This window comes from Myiozetetes cayanensis, unplaced genomic scaffold, assembly GCF_022539395.1.
Source record: "Myiozetetes cayanensis isolate MyiCay16 unplaced genomic scaffold, myiCay2020 scf5-8, whole genome shotgun sequence".
NCBI classification, from domain to species: Eukaryota; Metazoa; Chordata; class Aves; order Passeriformes; family Tyrannidae; genus Myiozetetes; species Myiozetetes cayanensis.
The window spans coordinates 49118382-49145338 of NW_026087742.1; the positions used below are offsets into that span (position 1 = coordinate 49118382).

Here is a 26957-nt window from a genome sequence, read left to right on the forward strand (position 1 = left end):
GAAATTAAGAACAATGCAAATTCTTACCATTTTTATATAGTGTCTCAAACCAAGCTATAATTAATAATTCAAAATAGGAAAAATATTCAACTAAATTAGCCATCTAAACTTCTTTACACAGATTTTGGACGTTACCACGTGAAAGTTTGAGTCACACACAACTCCACCAAAAGGAAGATACCAAAGCAAACATTTGTTTTCTTTTAATGTAATTTTGAGCATGTAATACCTTTTTCTGTTTAACTAGGTGAAAAATATGTCATACAAATTAACTCTTTTTAGTTTCTTCTCAAAATTAATCTAGATCTTAAACAATATTTATTTTAAAAACACTAACTTAGTAGCATGCATGATTTCAGATAGTACTCTGATTTGAAGCAGAGGTGAAGCAGTCAGCTTAGAACAGGTTCCTCAGGACCTTCTCCAGCCAGGTTTTTGAGTATCTTCCCAAATGCAGACATTGCAACCTCGCTGGGAAACCTGTATCAGTCTTTGACCACTCTCACGATGAAAAATGCTTATAAAGTTTCAGTTAAAGTCTATTGTGTCTTGTTCTTTCAGTGGATATCATTGGGAAGTCTCTGGCTCATTCTTCCTTACTCCTCACCCACCAGATATTCATACACATCTTTTCCAGGCTAAATAGTCCCATATCTCAGCCTCTTCTAATATTTCAGAGGCTTTGATCATTCAGTCTGGTATGTCCATATCTTTCTTGCACTGTGCAGCCCAGAACTGGACACAGTACTGCAGATGTGGTCTCTTCAATGTTGAGGCCAAGGAAGGATCACCTCTTTCAACCTGCTGGCAATGTTTTTTTCTAATACATCCCAGAATACCACTGGCTGCCTTTGCCATGAGGCACATTACTGGCTCATGGTCAAGCTACTGTGCAACCAGACCAACAGGTTCCTTTCTGCACAACTGATTTCCATCTGGTCAATACCCAGCATATACTGGTGCTTGGAGCAGTTCCTCCTCAGTGTCAGGACTTTGCCCTTCCATTTGTTGATCTTCATGAGATTCTTGTTGACCTGTTTCTCCAGCATGCTGTGGTCCTTCTGACTGGTGTATAAACCACTCCTTATAATTTTGTATCATCTCTGAGCTTTCTGAAGGTGCACTCTGTCTCATCATTCAGGTTATTAAGGATGAGGCTGAACAAGGTTGGACTCAGTGTTGATGCCTAGGGCACTCCAATAGTAACTTGCCTCCAACTGGTCTGACACCACTGATGGCAATGCTTTAAGCTAAGCTGTTCACTTAGTTTCCAGACAACCTCTCTGTCCACTCATGTAGCTCATTCTTCATTAATTCTCACTGAGGTTATTACAGTGTTGAAAGGTCTTGCTTGTGGAAAGTCAGGCTAAACATCAACATCTGTCCCTGCCATCCTTCAAGCCAGTCATCTCATCATAGAAGACCATCAGTTTGATTGAGTAAATCCACAGTATTCCAAACCACCTTCTTAGGTGATTTGGAATACCATGGATTTACTCGAGGCTTTAAATGAGTGCAGTGCCTTTGTGGTGGGAGACAGCAGTTACATCAGCTCAACCATGATCTGAAAACTGATGCTTAAAAATTAAATGCAAAGAAATGTTTTCACATTTGCCAGATGTAAGGGAAAATTGCTACTGTTCTGTAATTAGCTAAATGCTAAGCCCTGCTTCAAGAACTGTAAGCCAATTTTTTTCTTTAAAAGTAATTTCAGTTATCTCTGAGGATGACATTGGGCAACTTCTAACAGACAGTCTATTAACACTTGTGTATTGGGACAGTATTGTAGCCATCTTACCAATTATAAAATAAGTGTGACAATACTGGAAAGAAAATTAGAAGTTTGACATGTGCATGGATGATAAATAGTAAGGCAGACCAGTCAAGTTCAAATGGTAAGATTCAGAATTACATTGCACAAATTTTAGTATAAGCCAACAAATATCATATACCTACCAGTGAATAATGGGTGACATGCTTACAAAATAAATAGTTATATATTAGAAAGCAGGAATTACAGTAGGATGTTAAGGGTTAGGATAGGTTACCAACTGATCATAAACTGCTTTTTCATTGCTCTAGCTGAAAAGAACTAATGGGATATTTTCAAGGATAGTCTGAACAAACTGAGAAGAGAAAAACAGTGATGTAATCCCTTCCTGAAATCTTGGCAAAAGCATCACTGAAATGCCATTTACAGTTAAGAATTGCTACTTCTTTTAAGAGACCAGGGGAAAATTGGTACTATTCAGAGAAGACCTGGGAGTGAACTGTGCCCTGGAAAACACATTTTGTGATGAAACCTTTCAGGAAATAAAAATAGTGATGAAATTAAGGATGCTCTTGACTTCTGTTTTCAGAATTTATGCAAAATCTAATGTTGATGGATTTTTTAAGCTGAGATCCAATGGGTAGACTGCAAAATAGGAAGAATCAAACTTTTAGACATACAATACTTTATCACAATTATAAGACACAGTAGGATAACCATTGTTGTTAAATAGATTTTGGGAAATGTTTCCTAAAAAATAAGGTGTAGATTCTTTGTCATAAAGACATTCAAATTTAGAAATTTAGGGCTAACCTTATACATGGTCAACTGGGAAGTCTTCCTCCTCTAAATCTCTGTACTTCTTCCTGCTAAAAAAATAAGGGATGGGTGACATTAACTTCTAAGTAAGGCCTGGAATGAGATAAGATCAATATGGATACTAAGATTAATTTTTGATCAGATTTTTGGGGTTGTTCTGTTTTGTTATTTTTAAGAGATATTTTCTTTCAGATTATGTATCAGGCTCTGTAAAATAATTAGAGGGTGAATGGAGGTCACATTGTTATAATTGTTGCTTTTCGTCAATAAATCATCCAAGTGCTTCCACACAAACATTTAATGGAAGAATGGCTAAAACTTCTGAAAGCACATTCTACATTTTTGCAGATGTAGGGACAAGAAGATTAAAAACAAAACAAAACAAAAAAAAAACCCAAACAACAAAAAACCAAAACAAAACAATAAAAAACCACAACAACACCAAAACCAACCAAACAAACACAAACCTGTCCAGTATTGTCAGTCCTTCTCTAGACCTAATAATAATAGAAATAATGCAGAACAGTTGCAAGGGTGCACAGTGGAATTCCAAAGTTAGTAGAAAGCAACTTCCTCTCTCCCCCATTCAGGAAAGAATGTATTAATATCTTCTCAGTCTCAGTACTATGATCATATGTTAAATTGCTCATAAAATCCTAAACTAAAGAAACTGGAATCCCTAAACAGTTCCCTGGTGGGTGGAAGAATGCTCTCGTGCAATGGAAGTGTAATAACATTCAGTAGCTGCTTTGAGAAAGTGGCTGAAATGAAACATAACTGTAAAGGTTTTATGAACGAACTGTAGTAAAACTGTATACCAGCTGCTATGGGAGGTAGTTTAAGGCTCATAAAACCATATGGCTGTTGACAGTACTGCTCTTGTTGTCTCTGTGCATTTCGTCTTTGGATGTGGCAAGTTCTGCACATGTAGGTAATTTGTAACAGAATTTCTTTGCAGCATCCTAGAGACCAGTCCTAGCCTACTTTACCTTTGGCAAGAACTAAAATGTGAAGATTAACATTATATACTATAATGTTCAGGTAAACAGAGAACATATCTGAGTTCTCAGTTTCTTAATTATTGTTGTATTAGAATTCTAATTCATTTGGGGGAAAAAAGTAAAGTCTTGGCTAAGGTTCATGTTTATAAAATCTTTTATTCTTTTTATTCTATTCCAAGTTGAAGAGCCCTACTAAGAAATGAGATGTTTTTCATTATGTCACTTTATTGTGTTCATATGCTGAACTCTGGGAAGTTGCAGTGCTTAAAATTTCAGGAACAGTCTGATATGACGACAGTGGTGACAAAATCAACCCAGTAACCAGTAATGATAGGAAATGAAAAAAATTTTAAAGGTATAGGTGTTTCCTCAAGAGACATTCTTTATTTCAAAATACTTGCTAGCTCCTATTTGAAGTAGCAGGATGCATTTTACACAATTGTAATAATATTTTATCAGGTAAAAATGTGATGATGTTTACAATATTTGGCAATTTAAATTGGTAATTTAAAATTAAACATTTTATCTGATCTCTCTAATCAAATAATACCACGTTATATGTCAGGGCATAGTGAATCTGTATATTTTGTTTAATATCCTTCAGGATGAAATTCTGTTAAACAAAACCATTTTAGACTGTAAAGATTACTTAGTTGCTGAAAAACAAATTTGGCACTGTGAGAGATGCAGCTACTGCTGAAAAATTTTTTGAATGGCATAAGTCCCTAAGGAGGTAAATCAGAGTCTCAGACCAGCTCACAACACAATCAGTTGTTCTTATTGTAAAAGCTGTAACTTAAGTTTTTAACCTTCATGTTATTGTACAAAATTCACTAATGTGGTCATGCAGGTAATTTGTGTATATGGGTAATGTGGATTGTACACATATATGAATGATGTTCTTTTTGTTGAGCAGTATAGCTGCCTATGGGGTCATTGTGGAAGCCAGATCATTGACATGATCCAGATTAAAATTAGTCTTCAAAAGATAAAGGGGAATGTCAGTGTTATAAATTGTCTTCACTGTTGAGGTCAGTGGCAATGGACAGTATGTAATTTTTCTCTTTATTCTTAGATTGTGGGTTGGTTTATTTAGAGAGGAGTTTTTAAGTTTATTAAAAAGAGTGCCCTTTTTTTTTTTTTTTTTTTGCGAAGAGTGTTGTACAGAAACCCTTTACTAAAGGCTGTGGCAGGGAATAAGGCTCCTTTTCAGCACAACAGCTTAAGGGGAGGGAGAATTGTGTACAATGTATAGAGGCAGATGAAAGAATGAAGACGACACAGCTTGAATTTGCGAAAACAAAGAGAAATCCTATATATATGTTTAAAGACTGGAAGTAAGGACCTCTGTGCCAGGACCCATTAGGGTGCAGAAAAGTCATCTCTGGATACTATTACTCCTGTTCTGTTTAGCCTCATCACTCTGTCTTTAACATTTAATAAAAGTATTCTAATTCATTAAAACAAAAGTGACTTTCTAGAATTTGATAATTTGAATGTCTGTTTTTTGCGTCCTTTAAAAATTAGCTTATAGGAGAAGAATGGCTGAACCCTGACTACCTCAAGGTCTAATCACGCCACCTATCTTGTAAAGAATTTGTTTTTTTCATAAGGTCATGATTTATGAGCTATATTTTTGACAGTGGGCAAAGGGGAAAATCTGATTCTCTCCTTCAATGATGAATGCATCTACATTTAATTGTAATTTTCTGAAGATGGAATTAGGTCTATAACTATGCAGTTTTTCTGCGTGTTAAAATCAAGGTTGTATCTTTCTAGTAGAGTAAACTAAAGATATAGAACCTAAGATACAGAAAGATAAAGATATATAGCATCTATTAAATAAGATTAAATCTGAACTTAGTGTTTGCATGTACCTTTCACCTCTTAATGTTCCTAGCAAAAACCTAGTAAAAGTGTTTGATGAAAATATTGCAACAAAGAAACCATTTAAAATATCATTACTGTAATAATAAGTTAGCTACATTAAGAGAATGAGATAGTGTTAATTAGTGGGCTACAGGACTTTATACAAATGTTCAAAATTAGTAGTGTCTTTTCTTATGCTTGAAAAGCTTCATTTAAGAGCTTATTGATGAAGTTCACCATCTAGACCTTGTATTTCAGCCATTGGTTATTTATTTAGAAAAAGGCTGAAAGCTGTATGAAGTGTGCTCCGTATTAGTGATAGCAGACTACTCTTTACTGTATGTAGCTTTTCAGAAGGCACTAAGTGACATGGATGTAGATATGGATTTTGCCTTTTTAAATTGCTCTGTGTAATGCCATTTGTGCATTTTCACCAGCTACCTTTGCAAAGGTTTTTTTTTTTAAGAAGTCCAGAATTTCTCTTTAAAATGCTTTTGATTTCAAATATAACTAGAGAAATGTATGAGCTTTCTGCATTATGTGTCTTCATGATTTTTGTCACAAGAAAGCTGGAAACCCTTGCTAAACTTAATTTCTTAAAATTTCAGTCCTTTATCCATTTGACAAATGAAAATAAATCTACAACTCAGATGAATAAACCTTCATAGATCATTAGTCTAATTAATTCATAAGTGTTGAAAAATAATTCTTTTGCATAATAATTGTCTTGAATCCCAATTTGTGTGTCATACCATCCACATTGTTCTCTGAACCCCATAAAATTGCAAGGCATCTCACGCATGTTCTGTAATGGTTATTTCTTCACAACTTTAATCAGATGTTTTATATTAAATTATGATGAATTAGGAAACTGAGGGGAAATATAATAGGTACAATATTTACTATCTTGGATTTTAGTTTTAAAAAAAGTACTGATTTTTGAAGTGTAGTATGAAATCAATCAAGTGCTGAAGGTGAGTAGCGGCTCCCAAGGAATGGTGGGAGAATATTAAGTTTACAATTGCAGGTGCTAATTTATTTTCTTTCTCATGGCAATTTAAAGTCGTATTTGAACCTCTTTGTTATACAATAATTCCCCTTGTCCCAATTTGATTCATAATTCTTTCTTTTCAGTTTCCGCACTAGCAAAGGTGTTGGGTATTCTGCTCATTTTGTTGGCAACTGCTTAATAGTTACATCATTGAAGTCAAAGGGCAAAGGTTTCCAGCACTGTGTGAAGTACGACTTTCAGCCACGCAAGGTAAGGAAAGTGGTATTTACAATGAGAAATAACATTGAAAATGTGACAGAGTGCTTCTGGGAAGAAGGACTAAAGTCTAATTTGTGCCACAGTGTTACTAATAATTTCTTTTTTATGAGTAACTGCTCAGATAGTGATGCAAAGTTTTATGTCTATTACAGTTCAGAATCAATTAGGAAAAAAATTTATAGAGTAACAGTTCTATAAAGTCAACTTGCTTTTTAAAGTACTTGCTTAATTATCTTCAGACAGAGAAGAATTTTGAGTATTTGTAAAATTATTGTATTTTATTATTAACACTCCCTCATTCTGTTTCTGAAAATTCTTTACCTGGTAGCTTTGTTGCCAGTGTCTTGAAAAACTTTACCAGCAATGCTAGGGTTTCATTATCTCGTGCTGTATGATATAAGGCTCTGAACTTTCTTCTGTGTCAGTGATGTTTTGGGATTTCTCATTCTTCATAGTAAATCTTAAATATATCTGTAGATCATATTAGTGTTCATTTCTACTGTATGCCTAGTAGTCCTAGGGGAACAATTATTCTGCAGCCTTCAAAACTGCAGTTAGTTGACTGAAGCATTGACTTTCCATACAGCAAGCATTATGTGTTTATCATTGATAGTGGTCTTGTATATATATTGCTGTGAAGCTCATTTCTTTTTTTATGGACTTAGAATTTGTATATTGAATTTCCATGCTTGTTTTGTTCTGAGAAACCAAAGTCTTAGGGAGGGAATGCCATTGTTCACACATCAGCCTAATGTTCTACTATTTTTCTTGGTATATATTTGTGATTCAAAATCACTGATTCTGATTTCCTTATGTAGCTTTTGGTTCACTTGCGTTTTTTAAAAAATGAAGTAATCTCTTTTTCTAGCTTATTACTTGAAGATATATAAAGCCTTATAAACACATCTGCTGAGTCTATCAGAGTGAATCAATTCTGTTTTACACATTTTATAGACCGAAAAGTGTTTTGATAACAATTCAATTTTCTTTTACAGTAGCACATCTCATGCTATTGATGAACACTGAACCTAGAAACAAATTAAATTGTTAACTTTTGTATTATGTTATTGTTAATTAGCCTGTGGGATCTAGCTGATCTTTACTTGCTGATGATGTCATATCTTTCATATTTTAGCAAGATATTATTTTGATAATTTTTAATACAAATGACTAGTTTTCTTCATACCAGCTCTAGAAAATTTTACCTTTTGCTGTTCTACTTGAAACAGCTAATTGGGAAATACTAATACATGTATATCTCATTATATGAATACCAGTTTCAAATCATAATCAGCTGATCTACTGAATTATGTCCAAATATAACTCCCATGATAGTTCTATATTTCCCAAAGTTTGTGCTTCATACACTTTGGGTTATACATCAGATTTGGAAAGTATTTGAAATACGTGTTATAGAATATATTTGCAAGTACTTGAATATATTTTTTCCATTACTAAGTTGTGTTTACACGTATGTGTTAAGATACATAATGCATAATGTAGGAAATAAAATGTGTCAAATACAATTTCTGGCTCTAACGAGTCAAGATGTATCCTATTTAACATGTAAATTGATTTTCTTCATGTTATTTAGATGTGACAACCGTTTCACTGTGCAAGCTTTGAATATGTAGATATGTATTCAGAAACAGTGTGCTCACAGAGCAGCTTACTGTCCAAATGATAACTTGAGAGGTGTGATTTTTGCCATCAGATATACTATTTCCTAGAGTTTTTTGTATTTGCTTACTGACATAGACATTTCAGCAATGGATTTTGCCAGAAATGTCATTCTCATTAAACTTCTGAATATTTTTTTTTTTTTAATTTTTGGTAGATCACTGTAAAATTATGTATTTAAATCACCTGATCAAAACCTTTATGTAGGCAGATAGGAAAGTTACTATGTTCACACAAAGATCTCCCCACTGTTAACTGTGTCATGTGACACCATTCACATAATGTGTAATCTTAATTTAAAACTTAAAGATGTGTCAAATGATTACTTCAGGCTTCAATTGGTGTATTTTAATAACGTTGTAAAAGCAAGCATTTATAAAAACATATAGAGAAATTTGTTTATTATATCCCCAAATAAAAAATGTGGGTGTAATATAATAGACTGACATCTCAAGAGAGCTAAATAAGCTATGGCAGTGTTGTATTTAATATGTCTATACTGCTTTTTTTGTGCTCCAAATTGAAATTTTTGTGTGTTAGTGATTTTGCTTCCTTGAGTTCCAACCTCTGCAACAATCCTTGTAAAAGTATAACAGGAAAACAGTGTAGTCAAGAGCAAAGAGCATTTTTTTTTTTTTTGGTGTTTCTAATTCTGAACACCTTTACTAATTTTAGTATAGACAGAAATAAGGTCTACATATTGGAAATACTTAGTGTGTGATGCCTTATCTCTCTGATTGTACTGTGCTGTGGAGTAGGAATAGCACTTCACAGTTGGTGATTAAGCTCAACAGATTTCAGCAGTATAAAAAAATGGACAGTTTGTTTTCTGAAGTGTCTTTGAGTACTACCTGAAGAAGCTCTCGGTACAGCTGAGAGGAGTGATCTTTGTGCATTTTTGAGAAAATGATATAGGAGAGGAAACTGCGGGATGAATATAAAAGAAAACTGTAATACTGACTTTGAATATTAAAAAAAAAAAAAAAGGAGTTTTTCAACTAAAAGTAGAAGAAAAATTTTGTGTAAGATTATGCAACTTGGTTTGGTTTGTAGTGTAGTAGGAAAGTCCTGAAAATCATATCCTCAGATACAGAATAGGAAAGAAATTAAAAAATCACTTGTACAAAATCAGCAAACATTCACATAAATGAGACATAGGTAATAAGAGGTTATGAGACATACATATATGCTTCTACATATATAAAAAAATAGAAGAGAAGCTGGAATGTCTTATTTTAAATGAGGCTATTGACATAAAAGAAGTATCTGAAGCTTTGTTGACTTGATCATCACTGGATGCTTATTTCAAATCGTAGTTACAATTACATGTGACAGAGCGGCAGGCCTTGGTAATAGAGTGTGTCCTGTACTAGAGACTTAACCTAATCAGATAAATAAGTTAATTGTGACAATATATAACAGATTTTCTGTGCTCTGAAAATCAGTAACTAAGTTAGGAAAATGATACTATTCAGATTAAATTGTTAGCCACATGACAAGGATGGTTATAGCATCTGTGATGAACTGGGGAAGATCAGAGAGCATACTAATATAAAGAAGCTTGTGCTACCTTGCTGTAAACTGGGTGGCATCTTACTGGTACAGGGGTTTAAACTTTAAATACTGTATGCATTTAGATTTATGTACTTTTGAAACTTTTAGAGAGTTCAGACATTCTTGCTTGACTTTGTCTTGAAAAATGCCAAATATGCTTGGATATACAAGATTTGCAATTTTTCATTTTTAAAGGAACTGGGAAAAGCTGCCTTTCTTTCTTAAATAAAAAAGGTGTTTGGTGGTGCTAGAGAAATTACCTAAATGCAAAGATACAAAAGGCTAAGAACAAATACACCATTAGTCAAAAAATCCAGTAGAATGTTTAAAAGCTCCTCACAATGTACCTGAGCATAGATAAATAGCAAAGTACAGACAACTGTAAGTAAAAAGTTGTTCAGAAAGTTGAAATTGTGTCAAAAGAGTACTTTGAAAAATATAAGTTATAGCAAATTATATGCAAAGTTATTACAATTCAGTCTTTTTTCCTGTGCTTAGATGACTAAGGCTTAATAGGAGCCCTTGAAGAATATCTTAATGTAAGAAAAAGCTAAATCATTTAATTGAGTCGTTGTTTACTACAAAGATGAGTCTATGGGGATGAGTCAGAGAAGTGTCTTGAATTGCAATGTCAGTGGAAGAGATAAAGAAATCGATGTAAGAAATAATATTTAATTGCCAGGACCTTAGAGAAGGCACCTCAAGTTCCAGAGAAATTTGAATACAATAGTTGCCAAACTTTCAGTTGGGGTATATAATCTGTTTTTTCAAGGAAATTGTTCATGGAAAATGCTACAAATTTTAAGAAATACCTTTGCTGATATTTAGAATTACATATTATCATACCTGATTTCTTAGCAATCAAAATGGGGTAGAAGCTAGAAAAATAGAAAGGAAGGATTAGAAATCACATAGATAATATTCATATCTGGGATAAAACAATGTGCTGATGCACTGGAATTCTTGTCCACTGCTTCCATTGAATTATTTGAGAGATTCTCACTTTGCATAAGAACAGGTTTGTGAGCCAGTTGATACACACTATTCCTGAAGACCTGTAGGCATTATATTCATCTGAAAGCCTTAAAAAAGTTATGTAATCATGTGATAAGAGAATTTATAGGCGTAAAATACAGTGATAGAAGGATATGAATCAAGTGAGCAAGCAGGAATCTCAGAAGGACTTTGATTTACTTGTTGCTAAGAATGCATTCTGAACTTAATTGTGATGGTGTTTGTCATCCTCTATTTAGGAACTGGCTTTGAAAACCTATGTTACTCCTTTTGTCTGGATTGATAGTGACAAATATGAAGCAAAGAGTAAACCATTTTTTAATACTTGAACGCTTCCCTGTCTAAAAAGAAATTGCCATTTAAGATGTAAATGTAGTTATTTCAAGTGTAGGAGGACAAAAAGCAGTATTTTACTGGATTAGTTATGATAGCAGTCTGGGATAGACTTTGTGTGCATGCATGTGTGTGTATGCACGTATATTTAAGAAAATCAAAGCTCAGGTTTTTTTGCCTTTTTTACCATTCCCAGTCTTAGATAAGTTTAAAGATTCAGTTTTGAGGGAAACTTCATGTTTTCTTCTTGAACTTATTTGTTGTGGACATAATGACTCCTGACAAAGCATTTGGAAGATCTCAATACTTGTACTTGGAAGCATTTAACTGTGATGCTTTCTCTGTTTCATTATGTAACACATTTTAATGATATGAGAGGTGTCCAAAAATTGGTGGAATGGTAAAGAATAGAGGAAAAATATCAAAGGAAACAATCAGGATGACATCATAAACTGGGATGTAAAATTTGCATTTATGATTTTTTTCTTTTTATTTTATAATTTCTGACAGAAAGCTATGATACAAAGGCAGAGGTAGGTGATAAGAATTTGTTAATGTAAGAGCACATAGCTCTGGATTTCCCATCAGAACTGAGTTGTGTTTTGTGTATAGTGTGTTTAGTGTTGACATTAAGTTACACTTTCAGGAATCAAAGTTTTTTCAGCTTTTTAATTGTATGTATGCATTTTTGTCTCTAATCCCATAAGGAGATGCTGATACATCATTACATTTAGGCATGGTTCTACTGACTGGACTTGAAGTTCCACTGACTTGACTTTTAATTTTATGGGTTTACAAGAATTCATCTGTTTGTATGACTTTATGAGACTGGTCGCTTATTTTTTATGCCATTCATTACCTTTATATTTTATAGCACAAAAACTGTATTGATTGTTCTTGTCTTTCCAGTGGTACATGATAAGTATTGTGCACATCTATAATCGATGGAGAAACAGTGAAATACGATGTTACGTGAATGGTCAACTGGTATCCTATGGTGATATGGCCTGGCACGTTAACACAAATGATGTAAGATTTTATTGTTTTCTTTTTTCGTAGCTTTTCATTTTAAAGTTAATTGAAAAAGAAAAAATAAAAGTGCTGTATTTGTTGTCTCCATGTGATACATTAACAGATTTGACAGATTAGCTTGAGAAAAGTCCTTAAGAAAAACTGATTCATTCTGCTAAATGACTATGCACGCTGCCAATGGATACAAAATTACTGGGTTTTGAATACATATGATTTTTCATTGGATTCAAGAGGAGATATTTGTTAATCCTTAGAATATTTCTATGCTTTTTGCCTTAAGGAACATGAAATTTTAAATAGGCTCTTTAATTGAAGTAGAACTGAGTAGCCTGAGCTATTATCAGAGTCACACTGCTTTAAGCACTGTATTAGTATAGTAAGAAATCATTTCTTCTATGAAGAGTTTACAAGTTTAAACCAACAAGATAGAGAGAGAGAGCGAGAGAGACAAAGACCAAAAGGTAGCAAACAAAAGCATGGGTAAGTGTCAAAAGAGATATAATATTCAGCAAAATCTGAAGTCTTAAATCTGTCTCCCAATCACAAGTATATTTTTTCCTATTGTTTCACATTATTAAATGGACATTGACCAATAATAAAAATGCTGTGCTAAGTGTTACAGTATTAATATTTAAGTAATGTTGTTAACAAATACAAATTAGCTGCTACAAAATTTCATGCCTGCAATACAGAGCAATTTTAGTGGGTAGTAAGCTTTTACAGATGTGTGCTCCCTGATCGGCCATTCAAACCAATTAAAAGATATTGAAAGGTGTACAACTGCACAGCATTAGTCAGCTTTGAGCAAAGAAAAGACATGGTGATCTTGCAACTGTTCATCTAACAGGTAGAAACCAGTCACTTTTATCAGGAGATATTAATTGAACTGAGATCAAATAAAAATTTATTCTTACAGGAAATGCATCTGCTTTCATATTGTTTGCACTTAAATTATTTTAATGACATTTATATAAGTTCCAATTTTAATGTTTTGATGTGTATGCACTCTCTTTCTGTACCTTCTACTTTGGGAAGTTTGAGAGTTGTCTATGCAGAAAATAGAAACACTTTCTCACCCAAAGTTCTGGGCATGGAAGGCAGACAAAATGGTTTTCTTGTGCTTTGCCTTCAGCTAAAGCTGTAATAGACTTTTAGAGGTTCTTGATTCGTCAGCTTGCTACACTTTTGTTATTTTTTTATTTATAATATGATTCTCAGTTTTCTCTGGCTGACAGGGTTTACAAAGTCTGTTTGTACTAAAGGAAATGAGCTGTCTTTCACTAAATTCTAGAGGCAAGGTTGGATTTGAAAGGAAGGGTTTAAATATTGCATGTTAATTAAAGTAGGAGGGCTCTGCTTGACAAAGCTTCTGATTGCCACTGTTTGTTCTCTTGGTACCATTTCTACTTGTAGGAAAAGGCAAGCCTTTCAGTTTTTCCAGAGCATGGGTTTCCCCTTGGTAATATAAACATTTGTTTGATAGGTGGAATGTAGTGACTGAAAAGCCACTTGAGGACTCAAAGGACCTGGGCTGTTACTGGTGTGTGGGGATCTGTAGTCCTTAATGACAAATGCTTAGCAGGAAGAGCTGTTGTAAACTGGGAAGAATGAAAAAAAGACAGAACTGGAAATTTCTCCAGAGTAACAGACCTAGAGTGTAATTATGTGTAAAACTCAGAATCTGTTGAGTTCAATGACTGTTAATTAATGATTACTAGAGGAATTCAGGAAAATGCCACTGTAATAGGCAGGAATGTATGTCTCAGAATATTTAAGTACAAATTAGGAAAAAAATTACATTGGTACCTCAGACAAATTCCTCAAATAACCATTAAAAATGGCAATTGCTCAAAATTAATTGACTTAACACTTTCTGACAGTAATGGCACAGTGTCAGGAAAGCCTTCAAGGCTAAGCAAGACTTCAGTGAACTAACTGAAAATGATTAGAAAGTTTTCCCATTAGATTTACCAGGAGTCAGAAGGGTCTCGTTAGCCCATATTTTGCACTGTGCATCCTGGATATTACTTTCTGAATCAATATTAATGTAGGTTTTTTCAGAATTTTTTTATTTTTGTCCAAAAAATTGCTTAAAAAATTAGAAAGGGAATTTTTTTTCCAAAGAGGAAAAAAAAGGAAGATAAATTAAAGATAAAAAGCTGGATACTTCTTACCTCACCTCATCTCAAAGCTGAGCTCCAGGCCTTTGACTTCCTCCTAACTGCTTAGACAGAATCCCCTTTTGCTTGTTAATAGCTTATTCACCTAGATCACCATATTTCATTTCGTTCTCCATTTTTTCTTAAAGTAAAACTCAGAAGTCAAGCAAGATGAAAAAGCAGGCTTCCTAATGCAGGTTCTACTGGTTCAGCTCAAAAAGTGAGATGTGATCCTTGTTTCCATTCAATAAAGTACCTGTAACTCAAGGGAGCTGACAGAATAGCCTTCAAAGATCCTTGAGCTTCCTGTTGTTGTCCTTTTGTGCCTCATCTTGTGTTCCGGTTCCCCAGGTCTTTGTTCTAGACAGTTTTTTTTGGAAACACCAGAAGAACTTAACATGAATCTTGCAAAATAGCCACAAAAATCCCTTCTAATCTGAAAAAAATAGGAAGTGCATAGGTGGAAAACTGAAAAAGGTCTTTGTACAGAGGGATAGTTATTAGAAGAAGGAATGGAAAATAGCCACTCTTGTGTCTACAGAAGGCGGAAGAGAATTAGGTCAAATTAAATTATTTTAGCCTGTGGTCATAGAGGAAAACTGTACATCAGCTTCAAAGTAGAAAAATCTGTGTTTGGATTTTTTTTTTTTTTTGTACTAGAGATATTTAGCTCTGTTATCACAACAGTGAAAGAAGAGGGCATTTCAGCATATGTTCCTGTGAGTTAGCAATGGGGCTTCTGAGTATAATTACAAGGAACTTCAAGGCTTTCATATTTCTAGAAGGCAGTAGGGGAGGTTATTTGGTAATTGAATGTAGTATTCTAATTTTCTCTGTTGTATTTTGACCAATTAATAGAAAAAAAATCCTAGCAACCAGTCATAACAGCATTGTAATGCAAACCTGTAAAACAGTTAATGCTACAATATTCAAAATTGAGTTATTCACCACAGCAAAGTAATAAATGATTGATAATGGTTGGTTTATCTTTTTAATTACAGTCTCCCTTTATTTGTGGCTTCAGTAGCTGTGCATTAATATTATTTCATTATTAATATTGCCTCTTTCTGGTACAGAGCTATGATAAATGTTTTCTTGGATCTTCGGAGACTGCTGATGCAAATAGAGTGTTCTGTGGCCAGCTTGGAGCAGTATATGTATTCACTGAAGCACTCAACCCAGCACAGATTTTTGCAATACATCAGTTAGGACCTGGATATAAGGTAATAATGGATCTTAATAGCATAAAACTGGAAAAAGTACATGATTGATAGATATAATTGGAAGATCCATATGCATGCAGATATTCCTCCTAGTATCATGTACATTTTTTCGTGTGATTTGGTTTCAGCAAAAGAAGACTATTTCTTCAAGTATCCTAACTAATCTTGACTTTCCACCAGCTTTTTGGAAGATGCAAGTTTCTTTAAAACTTAGCTGAAATATGTTTGTATCTGAAATTTATTACTTTGGGTCATAATCAGATTAGAGAAATTTTGTATTCAGTGTACTGAATACCATGGAAATAACTTTCTTCTCTGCTCTCTGTGTCTAAAACCTGAGTTAAGGCAGATTAACATTCAGCAGGGCATAATAAACCAATTCTGTCAAATGCACAGTTTCAGACAGTTCTGCTGAAGTACCAGTTGAACTTTTTACTCACGCTTTGCCAATGACATTTAGGGGACAGTTTGGACAAATTAATGGTGCATGCATAAACTTGGATCTCTAGACAGACATTTGTGTGCCTAGTGGGTAATACTTGAAAATGAATCTAAGCCTGGATAAACACTACTGAATTTCTACAATCAGTTAATCCCAAATCTTCTTTTTTTATTATTTTTGAAATTTGATGTTTAAGCTGAACTAGACTTTCAGTTTTTCAATACATGTAATATACTCTGAAAATAAAAACCTTTAAAAACCACAAATAAATACCAACATTTAGATTCTAGTAATATTAATTTTGTGTGCTGAAAATGACTGCTCTAAATCATTTGATGATAGCTAGCACTTGAGTGACAGTGACAGCTACAAACTTCTTTAATGATGAGTATGTAGTCTAAATAACCAAATATATGTCGTGGTTACCTGGAGAAGAGGAAATCTATTGTGTATGGTTGATGGATAAAAATGTCTTGAAACTAAAAGTGTTCAGTTAATCAATAGATGTGTATTACCTGTGCAAACAAGGAGTATTTTATTCCAAACTTAATACTGTATTAAACAAATATTTGTGCAAATATATTTTGGTCATACAAAAGAAACTAATGTAACCTTATACTTCTTAATAACAAATGTAGTAAACCTTTATGAATTTATTAAGTTCCTGGATTTGCAGCAACATACTGATGTGATATCAAATAGGAATAATATTTTCATGTGTTTCAAGAAGTGAAAATTATTATGTAAGGTTTTGTGAGTGTTGAAGGGGCAGGTAAGGCACATGTGCTTTCATGATAAATGACATCTCCGATAGTTGCTGCACTAACCTTATTACAGTGTTGTCAAATTGCCTTTCTTGATTCATAGGCTTCCATTAAACTACATTTCTTCACAAATGTAGCTTCTTATTGCCTTTTTTAAAATTTCAGTTAGAAAAATTTAAATTTTGGTGATATTATTCTTTGGTATATTATATTTTTATGTTTTGGTCATGTACCCAGCACAGTTAATGCCCTCTTGTTCTCTGAAGGAGTTTCCTTCCTTGTCTAAAAATCTGAAAGTATATTTTACTAATAAATAGCAGCTGAAAAGAACAGGTTCCCAGAGCGTACCCTAGAAATAAAAAAAAGGACAAAACAGAAGACTTTTTTCTCACCTTCTTCCAACCCAAGATCTATCCACATTCAAAAAAGGGAACCACATCCTGTAATTTAGAGCTCTCAGGACACCAGTTGTAGCCTTCACTCAAAGCCTGCCTCTTTCACATCTCATTTAACTTCATTTCTTTAATTCAGAATACTTCGGTATGGTATTTCTTAGTCCAAAGGAGCCTCAATTGATATGTAGCTTGAACTGCTAAACATTAGATCATATTCTTGCTCTTACCTAACTTCATAAAGAGCAACTGTTTTAGATGGATTGTGAACTCTGGTAGTGCCAAACTTTTTCTCCCAAAGGAGGATTATTCAAAATACTTGAGAATTTTTTGAGAGTGTCTTCATAGATATGGTTTTTTATTCCCTATGACAGTCTGTGGTAGTTGTTTTGATTTACAGTTCATACTGTGGTCCATTATATCTGAGGGTCTGATTCTTTAGTGGAAGCAACCATCCCTCTACCTACTTTGTTCATTAAGAGAGACTATGATTTTGCCTGTCATTCACTGCCTTCACAATCATTCATAATGCCCCTAGTCTACAATGACCGCCATTGAGACCTTTGGAATGCAGAGAAATATGCATAATCTACCAGCATACAGGGCATACAGGCACACAGCTGTGAATATACATAGTATGTATTGTTGCAAATAACAACAAAGGCACAAAGTTCAGGAAAAGGCAGATCTTGATCTACGAAGGAAAATGAATCTGTTGTACCCTGTCCCACCCCTGGTGGTGCAGGTAGGATTAACTAGAGAAGTCATTAAAATAAGCCTTATTTATTATTCATATCAAATAATTATATACTTATATATAATATTTATATTATTTAGACCTTCCCCGGATCTTCGCTCACGAAGACTGGCCATTATTATTATTATTATTTATTGCACATTACATGCTTATTACAGAGCATTGTAACGTAGAAACAGTTAATAGTACTTCCATTCTGATCTTGCTCAGCATGTCCTTTGAATGGACTTGTTTGTAACCAGCACGACTTAGTACAAAAATTTATTTGTTGATCAAATAAATGTTTCAGTTTGAAATAAAAAATAAATTTTCACTTGTAGCAGAACACCTTTTTTTTTCCCCCCCACAAAAATTGTTACATTGTCTGAGTAGCAATATTGAAAAACTGACATTCTTAGTAACTATTGCAAAGAAATGACTCATAATCAAAATTTGAAGAGGGGAGGAGGGGCAAATATACTTGTAACAGAACTATGTAATTTGTCTCTTCCCTGTTGAGTCTTCCTAAATTAATCTATAAGTTATCTTGAAATTTAAAATTATATTTAGTAGAAACATAGTAGGATTCCATATTTGTATTCCTAGGTTTTAACCATAATAAAGCATGCTCATTTTGAGCCTTGCCGTTGCTGAACCTAAGGACTTGAGCCTTACCTACTGTGTTGACACTTTGAATTGTTAGAGATGGAAGAAAGAAAAAGGAAATGAGAACATGCTCTCACTGTGCTTGTTCTGCTGCCCATCCTTGTTCCCAGGCAGCAAAGAAAAGTCTGTCACAGCTGGGATTCCAAGGGGCTGATAAACAGAATAGAGGGGCAAGGAATGTAATGTGGGAGAAAGACATGCATCTGATAGCAGGGTTTGGTGCTGTTTATAAAGGGATGTTTCTGAAAGTCCTGTCCTAGCGGCCCTGGGAAATCTGTGCCACTTCTCTTAACCCTCCCATAGACATTTCAGAGTAAGTTATCAGATTAATCCATATGTTGCTCTTGATCAGTGCTGCAGTATCAATCTTTTTGTTACATATGAAGGCTGGAGTATGATTTTTTTTCTGCAGAATGAAAAGTCCCAGCTCTCTCAGTCTTTCCTCATAGGAGATATGATTCAGTCTCTTCATGATTTCTAGTGGCCCTTCATTGCACTCCCTCAGTAAGTTCATGGTTCCCAGTGGGAGCCCAGAACTACAGGTATGGTCTCACCAGTGCTAAGTAGAACGGAAGAATCACCTCCCTCCACCTGTTGGCAACAACCCTCCTAATGCAGCTAAAGATAACATTATCGTTCTTTGTCAAATGTAGATTGAACCATTTGGTTACTGTTACCCTTACTAGTTGTGTTTTCTGTTATGGTACCTGCACCTCATACATTTTCAGCATGGCATTGCAGCCTCCCTTCTGCCTGACATCATGCAGCATGGGATGCTGCTGACTGACAGATCTGCTCCAAGGGTTCCCCAGCAGCTGCTTTCAGATTCCCAGTCTATTCAGATTATGCCCCACATACAAATGGATGCTAGTCACAAGACCTATTGCCGTGTGTCAGTCGCTAGAGCAGATGCAGATTCCCATCGTTTGGCTGTAATCAAGATCATTTTGTCAGCATTTCCAGCATCACTGAGAGCTCTGCAAAGGCTGGATAGGGTTTATGGGGTTATGTTATTGGTAGGAGCCTCTAATTTTTTTGGAAAGAGCAGCTGATAAATTGCCTGTTTTAATTCTAGAATGGAAAACAAAACCACTAGTGATGGTACTTTCAGTAGTTTCATGACATTTCATACTAGGAGGGGAAGGGGAAAAGGAGATTTGGTAGGACCAAAGGCACAAGGAGTATTAAGATGGCTATATGCAGTGTAAAGCAAGGCAAATTAACCTCAGAAATAAATTATTTTAAACTGAGTAAATATTAGAGAAATATATAATATATATATTACTTAATTAAATGGTGGTAATTTTAACAAATTTCCTTTCTTTGTATCAGTACAGCACTGTATTACTAGTAGTTGTCTTCTGGCCACTGCTAAATGGTTGTTACAATAGTTATATGCCAAGTAAATCTGACAATGCTTTGCAGAAAGGCAGAAATCTATCTTCTTGTGCTTGATTGATTTGTCAGTGTTGCCAGGAAAATCTAGTTTTAGATAAGATATGAGTCATGGTATGTTTAGGAGTAACAGAATTTTTCAACCTTCCTTGGAAAAACTCTGAGTTTAAGAATCATTAATTTGAAATATGGCATTTATAATTTTATTTGGACTTTTTTTAAGTATAAGTAGCTTGTTTGTATATACTCATGACTGTTAATTTAGCATAGATTTCAATGCTGGTCAAAAATAACCATTCCTTTAATCAACATGATATACCATTTTGTATTCTAATTTGAGTGCAGATTATATAAGCTAAAATACAAAGTTATTAATTTGTTATTTATTTTTAGTGTGTTGTATGCTTACTTTTTGTTTTAACATATTTATAGCTGCTTAATCTGACACTTTTTTTTTCAGGTAGTTACTTCTGAAACTTGTTAACACTGATGCTGAAAGGAGAGATACTACATACAATACCAAATATTGCATTGACACATTGGTGTGGTGTAGACTAAATAAAAAAAATTGTCTAATTGTTCAGTAGCATTAGGCTACTGGTAAATAAATGAAAACAAAGTTTAGTAGTTTCTATATGCCATCTCAAGTCCAATGTAGTCTTTGCACATTTTGTGGCAAGGTTTTTGTCTAAATTAATTACTTTGTAAAATTTCTGGTTTTTTTCAGAGCACATTCAAATTTAAATCTGAGAGTGACATTCATCTGGCTGAGCACCATAAACAAGTGCTATATGATGGGAAACTTGCAAGTAGCATTGCTTTTACTTATAATGCGAAGGCTACTGATGCTCAGCTATGCCTTGAATCCTCACCAAAGGAGAATCCTTCAATTTTTGTACACTCCCCCCATGCTCTTATGCTTCAGGTTTGTGCTGCTAAATTGATGTTATGAGATTACTGTTAGCTGAACATCACTTGGATAACCAGAGGATTTGTATGCTAGTGTACAGAGATTGTTATTCTGTATTATATAAGCTCTTAATATAGCTTTCACTTGACCTGTTCTTTCTTTACTTGCTTTCTAAAGCAAGAAAAGATTATTTCTCCCTTAAGAAATATAGACTTCATACCTTATATAAGGCACAGTTTGCTATGATACTGAAGTGGTTTTTTTAATGTTTGCCTTAAATATATTGAATATAATGTATATATAAGTAATGTAAAAAAGTTAAAACAAGTTTACATTCAATTTGGTGTTAAATTGCTCCCAAATTATATTTTTGACTGTCCTTTAAAATTAATTGAGGTTTTTCCCTTTTTTTGTTAATTTAGGATGTGAAAGCTATTGTAACCCACTCCATTCACAGTGCAATTCATTCCATTGGAGGGATCCAAGTTCTTTTTCCTCTCTTTGCCCAGTTAGACAATCGACAGCTGCATGACAGTCAGGTGGAAACAACAGTTTGGTAAGCTACTTTCAACCAAGATAAAAACTAAATAAAGCTTAGAATATTTTTTGTTTTATTTTGGGAATGTGCTATATTTTTCTCCATTTTACTCTTGGTTCTTTGAAAAAAATATTATTTTTAAAAATAGTTTACTGTACAGTATGTAAATTGTATTAATATGATGAGATTTCAGATGAAACTGGCATAAAATTGATATAAGTAAATAATGAATTCAAATCACTCTAGAATCTCCAAGGGTAGCTGGGTAATTTTATGACAGTTCTTCCAACTTCTGAAAGAAACCAATGTGCTTTTACTTGACAGTACAATGTCAAGCTTCTCAAAGTCTGTGTCATTTGAATCCATATTTCATTATATTCAAAATTAATTCATTCATGGTCAGAAAGTCATAGAGCTATAATCAGTTATCAGTTGCCATGTTAAAATTGTGACAGTGGTTGGGAACACGCTAAGAGAGTTTTAAGCCAGGACCCATGAATTCTCTGCTCTGATACTATGGAAGATATCCCTAAGTTGAAAAGCTTGCACAGATGTTAGATGAATGCTTCCATATGTATCCTGAAAAAGACTACTTAAGAGTCTGTCAGTACTCATGCTGACTTAGGATCATGGAATCCTTTAGGATGGAAAAGACCTTTAAGATATTGAGTCCAACCATTAACCCAGCACTTTCAAGTCCACCACTAAACCATGTCCCTCGATGCACATCTGCACATCTTTTAATTACCTCTGAGGATGGTGACTCCTTGCTCAAAGCTAGCTCAGCTATAGTTATTTTTGGAAAGAAGATCTCTTGCTGCTTGTTTGTCAGAGAAGGCTCCTGTCCTAGTGGCAACATAGGATATTTAAACTTCTCAGTAAAAATGTGTGGCCTAAACCTTAGGAGGTAACAAAATTGAAAAGGTGGTGCTGAAGAACTGGTATGGTATTTCCTTGTAGGATTATTTGTAACCAAAGCCTGACAGAGAGCACTGTTTAGGGGCAACATAAGCATTTTGTATTTGAATAAATTGATAAAATAGATGCATAATGTAGAACACATTGCTTATTTTCCTGCTTAGAATATTATTCTATTATTATTCCGGATATTTCCTATTGCATTAGATAGTTCATTAATAAATTAGATAATTGAAAAAATAACAAATATGAAAATTGCCAAAAATTGTGAACAATTTAATTAAAAGTGATACATTGACATAATTTCTTATGAAAGATCAATTTTCTCAATTTAAGAAATTAATCAATCTGGTGATGTTTTGTCAGTCATCTGTTTTCCCCCCTAGTAACTCTAATATGTATAACTAAGATGACTGCTGGTTTTTGTTTGTTTCTATAATGTGAAAAGTTGATGTAGTTCATGAGAATATTTTAGTACAATGTTAGAAGTAATAATACAGTCTTAAAAGTTGCGAATTCTGCTTTCAAGCGCTGTAGTGGTGCAAATTATTTCTTTCAACATTAAAGACAGAAAAGCTGATTGTGTATTGGGTCATGTGTGATATTTGCTTTTTTGTAGTCTGTTTTGCAGGATGTACCTTGCACTGAAGTATGGTGAAGTAAGGCAAATAGAAAAAGGAAAGCTTGGTTTGAAATAAACTCAGAAAAAAACTCCCTGTATATTTTATTTACTGGCAAAGCAGTAGTCGAAAAGATTTTATTCTAATTTAAGGAAGATTATGTGTGTATGTGTCTCTACACAGGAATAAAATACATGTTAAATTCATTAATGATCTGAATCTGTAATAGAAGACTAAGTAGAAACTAGATCTGTTTAAAAATTGAGAGCTAATGTAATGTAAGTTTTAGAAGTTGAGATAAAGACTAATTCTTCCCAAGTGTGTGGTCTTCCCAGTGAGTGAGAACATTCATAATCAATTTAAAATGTACAGACCATTTCTGGAGTTTGTTGAACTGTAAGCAGAAAAAAAAAATCGTTCTTGAATAAGTCAATGCATTCCTTCTATAATTAGATTATATTTTAAACTGAGATCTGTAATTCATTATATGATTGTACGAATGCATAATACAAGAAGATGTGATCCTAACTCAAGAACATATTCAAGAATTTTTTAAGCAAATGGTTGCTTGATAAGATGTAACTTAAATGTTGAATTACCACAGTTTTGGTGTATGTGCATTATTTTCTCATATTTTGTTTAATGGGATGTAGTTATTGAGAACAGTAATACTTTAAGTGGACAGTGAAGTAGGCAAATAAAAGAACACAAGATTTCTGGAATCAAAGAAAGGAGGTAATAGGGAGAGGGTGCTAAACATGAAGAACAAGGCTACATTTAAAGTTCATTTGAGGAGTGGAGTAAGGGAAGAGGTATGCTTACTGAGTCCTTTCCTTCGCTCCACTTATTTCTTAGATTATTCTCTCTCTTTATTTGTTCCTTTCCAAAATGCAAATATCAAACTGTATCTGATACTTGTTTATACCTGTCTTATCTATGAAAATATATCTACAACAGCAACACAGGGTTGCCCCAGTTCTTTCTGAAAAGTAGCTGGTATACAACCATTAGAATCTTTGTATTTTTATAAGAATATAAACTTGAGGCCCTTTAAAAAAAAAGAAAAAAAAAAAGAAAAAAAGAAAAAAAAAGAATAAAAAGAAGTAGTCCAGATGGTCCTTCATGAAAGTATATTGTTATGTTTGTAAAGGCTTGTAGAATGCAGAATTTAATTTTTTTTCTGGTGACCAACTTGAGAAACACAGCAGTTTTTCCTCAGATAGCTGTGCTGCCTTCTGTCCTAATGTTTCCTGGGAGGTGAGGACAAATACCTTGATATCCTGGTGTAAGTGTCCTAGGTTTCCAGACTACTTCTGAATCTTCCTCACCTTCTCTTCTGCAAATATTAAAATCTTTTAATAACTTCAGGGTTCTCAGTTACTTGCTTTGTGTTTTGGTGGCGTTTTTTTTAACATTGGAAGAAGTTTGTTAATACGACTGTGAGGGAACACCTTGATTTTTAATCATCTTGATCCACTTACAATTGCAATTTTTCTATATTAATAGACTCATTGTAAATTAAATTTTAAATTATAAAGCAGGGCAATACGAATATATCAAATTTGTGTTTTAATGGTATTTTTAATAAATGTTCTTTATTCCTGTTATATGTATACCCCTGTGTGCCTTATCTACATCTTCTATTTGACTAAGTATTGAAATTAACCTACAATTCTGCTTCTGAAGCACTGAATAGATTCTTGTGCTCTCATACACTGAAATTAAAAGAATGGAAACTGTTCATATCTTAAGTATTTTTTTCTCAGATGAAATAATGCACCCTCTGTTCAGGAGAGTGGTGCTTAACTTCATTGCCAAGACTGCTACTTTTCAGCCTGCTTTTCATTACTCTGGTTAGAATAAAAAAATTAGCAGTTTAGGTGAATAAGGTGTTTATATAATAAAAAGAAACATAGAGTGCTTGTGGTGCACTGAACATGACTGGATGCTGAGTGCCCACCAAAGCCCCTGCATCACTTCACTCAGCTGCCCAGGGGAGAGAAAATATATCAAAAGGCTCTTGGGTCAAGATAAGGGCAGAGAGAGATCATTCACCAGTTACTGTCACAGGCAAAACAGACTTGACTTGGGGAAATTAGTTTAATTTGTTACCAAACAAATTAGAGTAGGATAATGAGAAATAAAATCAAATCTGAAAGACATCTTTTCTCCACCCTTCCCTCTTCCTGGACTTAATTTCACTCCTGATTTCTCAATCTCCTTTCCTCAGTGGCACAGGGGAATGGGTGTTCCAGTCAGTTCATCACACTTTATCTGTGCAGCTTCTTCTTCCTCAGCAAGAGGACTTCTTACACTCTTCCCCTGCTTCAACATGGGGTCCCTCCAATGGGAGACAGTTCTCCATGAACTTCTGCAATGTGGGTTGCACAAGGCTGCAGTCCTTCAGGAGCAGACTGTTCTAGTGTGGTCCCCACAGGGTCACAAGTCCTGTCAGCAAATCAGCTCCCACATGGGCTTATCCCTCCATGGGGCCACAGGTCCTGCCAGAAGACTGCTCTGCTATGGGCTTCCCACGGGGTCAAAGCTTCCTTCAGGCATCTACCTGCTCTGATGTGGGGCTCCTCCATGGGCTGGATTTTTGCTTCACCATGGATCTCCAGCCTCACCATGTTCTTCACCATGGACTGCAGGGGAATCTCTGCTTCCATGCCTGAAACACCCCCTGCTCCTCCTTCTTCACTGACATTCATGTCTGCAGGGCTGTTCCTCTCACATATTCTCACTCCTCTCTCCAGTTTCAGTTGTTGGGTGGGTTTTGCCCCAGCTCTTTTATGCCAGAGATGCTACCTCTCTTGCTAATGGGCTTGGCCTTGGCAAGCAACAGGTATGTGTTGGACTAAGCTGGCATTGTCTCTGTTGGATATGGGGAAAGCTTCTGGCAGCTTCTTACAGAAATCAACCCTGCAGCCCACCTGCTACCCAAACCTTGCTATGCCAACCCAATACAATGTTTTTTTCTATTATGAAGCTACTGTTTTTTACATTTGGTTAAATTATATGGTAATATGATAGAAATTTGCTTTGTTCACTTGTGGTCTATTGTATATGGTTATGAATTAATTTGAGCCTGCTGAGCACTGACATACAGACTGACTCTGACAAGGTACTGGGTGTGCAGTCTTTGGCACTGACCCAATTTCATCCCAGAATAAATAACAAGTGTTAATTCAGATGAAATTGTTGATTCAGACTGTACCATATTGGGAAAACATTTGAAAAGAGAAGGAATTGTAGCTGTTTCCTTAAATGAGTGAAGTCATTCCAAGAATTGTTTTACATACTTTTTCTAGAAGTTCCTAACTAGTTTCACTAGATTGCATACATAATACAATAAAACTTAAAAATATATTGACTGTTTATCATACTAAATAAATACAGTGGCTTAACTCCTTAAAGGTGATATGTACACCCACCTAGAATTTTTAGCAAAGTAAATGCAAGCAATGTTTCAGGCAGTTTTATTGCTGACACTATTTTCACTAATTAACATAGGTAGCCCTCTTACAGAGTATATTGCCCACCTGTAAGTCAGATATGGAGACGCTGAAGGAGGCAACAACTCCTGTTCTCTATAAAGTTTATAAAGATTCCTTTCCCAATGTTAAAATGTAAATGTTTAATGTGTTTTGCTTAGATCAATTAATATCTCATTAAGTTTTTCTTTTTTTTTTTTAATATTTTTTATATTTAGATGATGAGATTTTAGGTTCCTGTCTGGTAGTGTTGCTGCATCTACTTTTTAAGATTAATAGTTTGATAAAAAAATAGGCACTTTTCCCTATCAGTTTCCACAGATATGAAACAGCACAGCTTGACAGGAATTAAAATTT

At 34.4% G+C, this 26957-nt stretch overlaps 1 protein-coding gene across 4 annotated transcripts in view; it reads left to right on the forward strand.

The window, feature by feature from the left end:
- NBEA (neurobeachin) overlaps window positions 1-26957 on the forward strand; it is a 470259-nt gene that overhangs the window by 93398 nt on the left and 349904 nt on the right. For all 4 annotated transcript variants that reach the window (XM_050332434.1, XM_050332435.1, XM_050332438.1 and 1 more), the window contains exons 6-10: window positions 6595-6721; window positions 12221-12340; window positions 15579-15725; window positions 20848-21045; window positions 21453-21586. In XM_050332434.1, coding sequence (XP_050188391.1) covers window positions 6595-6721; window positions 12221-12340; window positions 15579-15725; window positions 20848-21045; window positions 21453-21586 — 726 coding nt within the window. The remainder of the gene's footprint in view (window positions 1-6594; window positions 6722-12220; window positions 12341-15578; window positions 15726-20847; window positions 21046-21452; window positions 21587-26957) is intronic.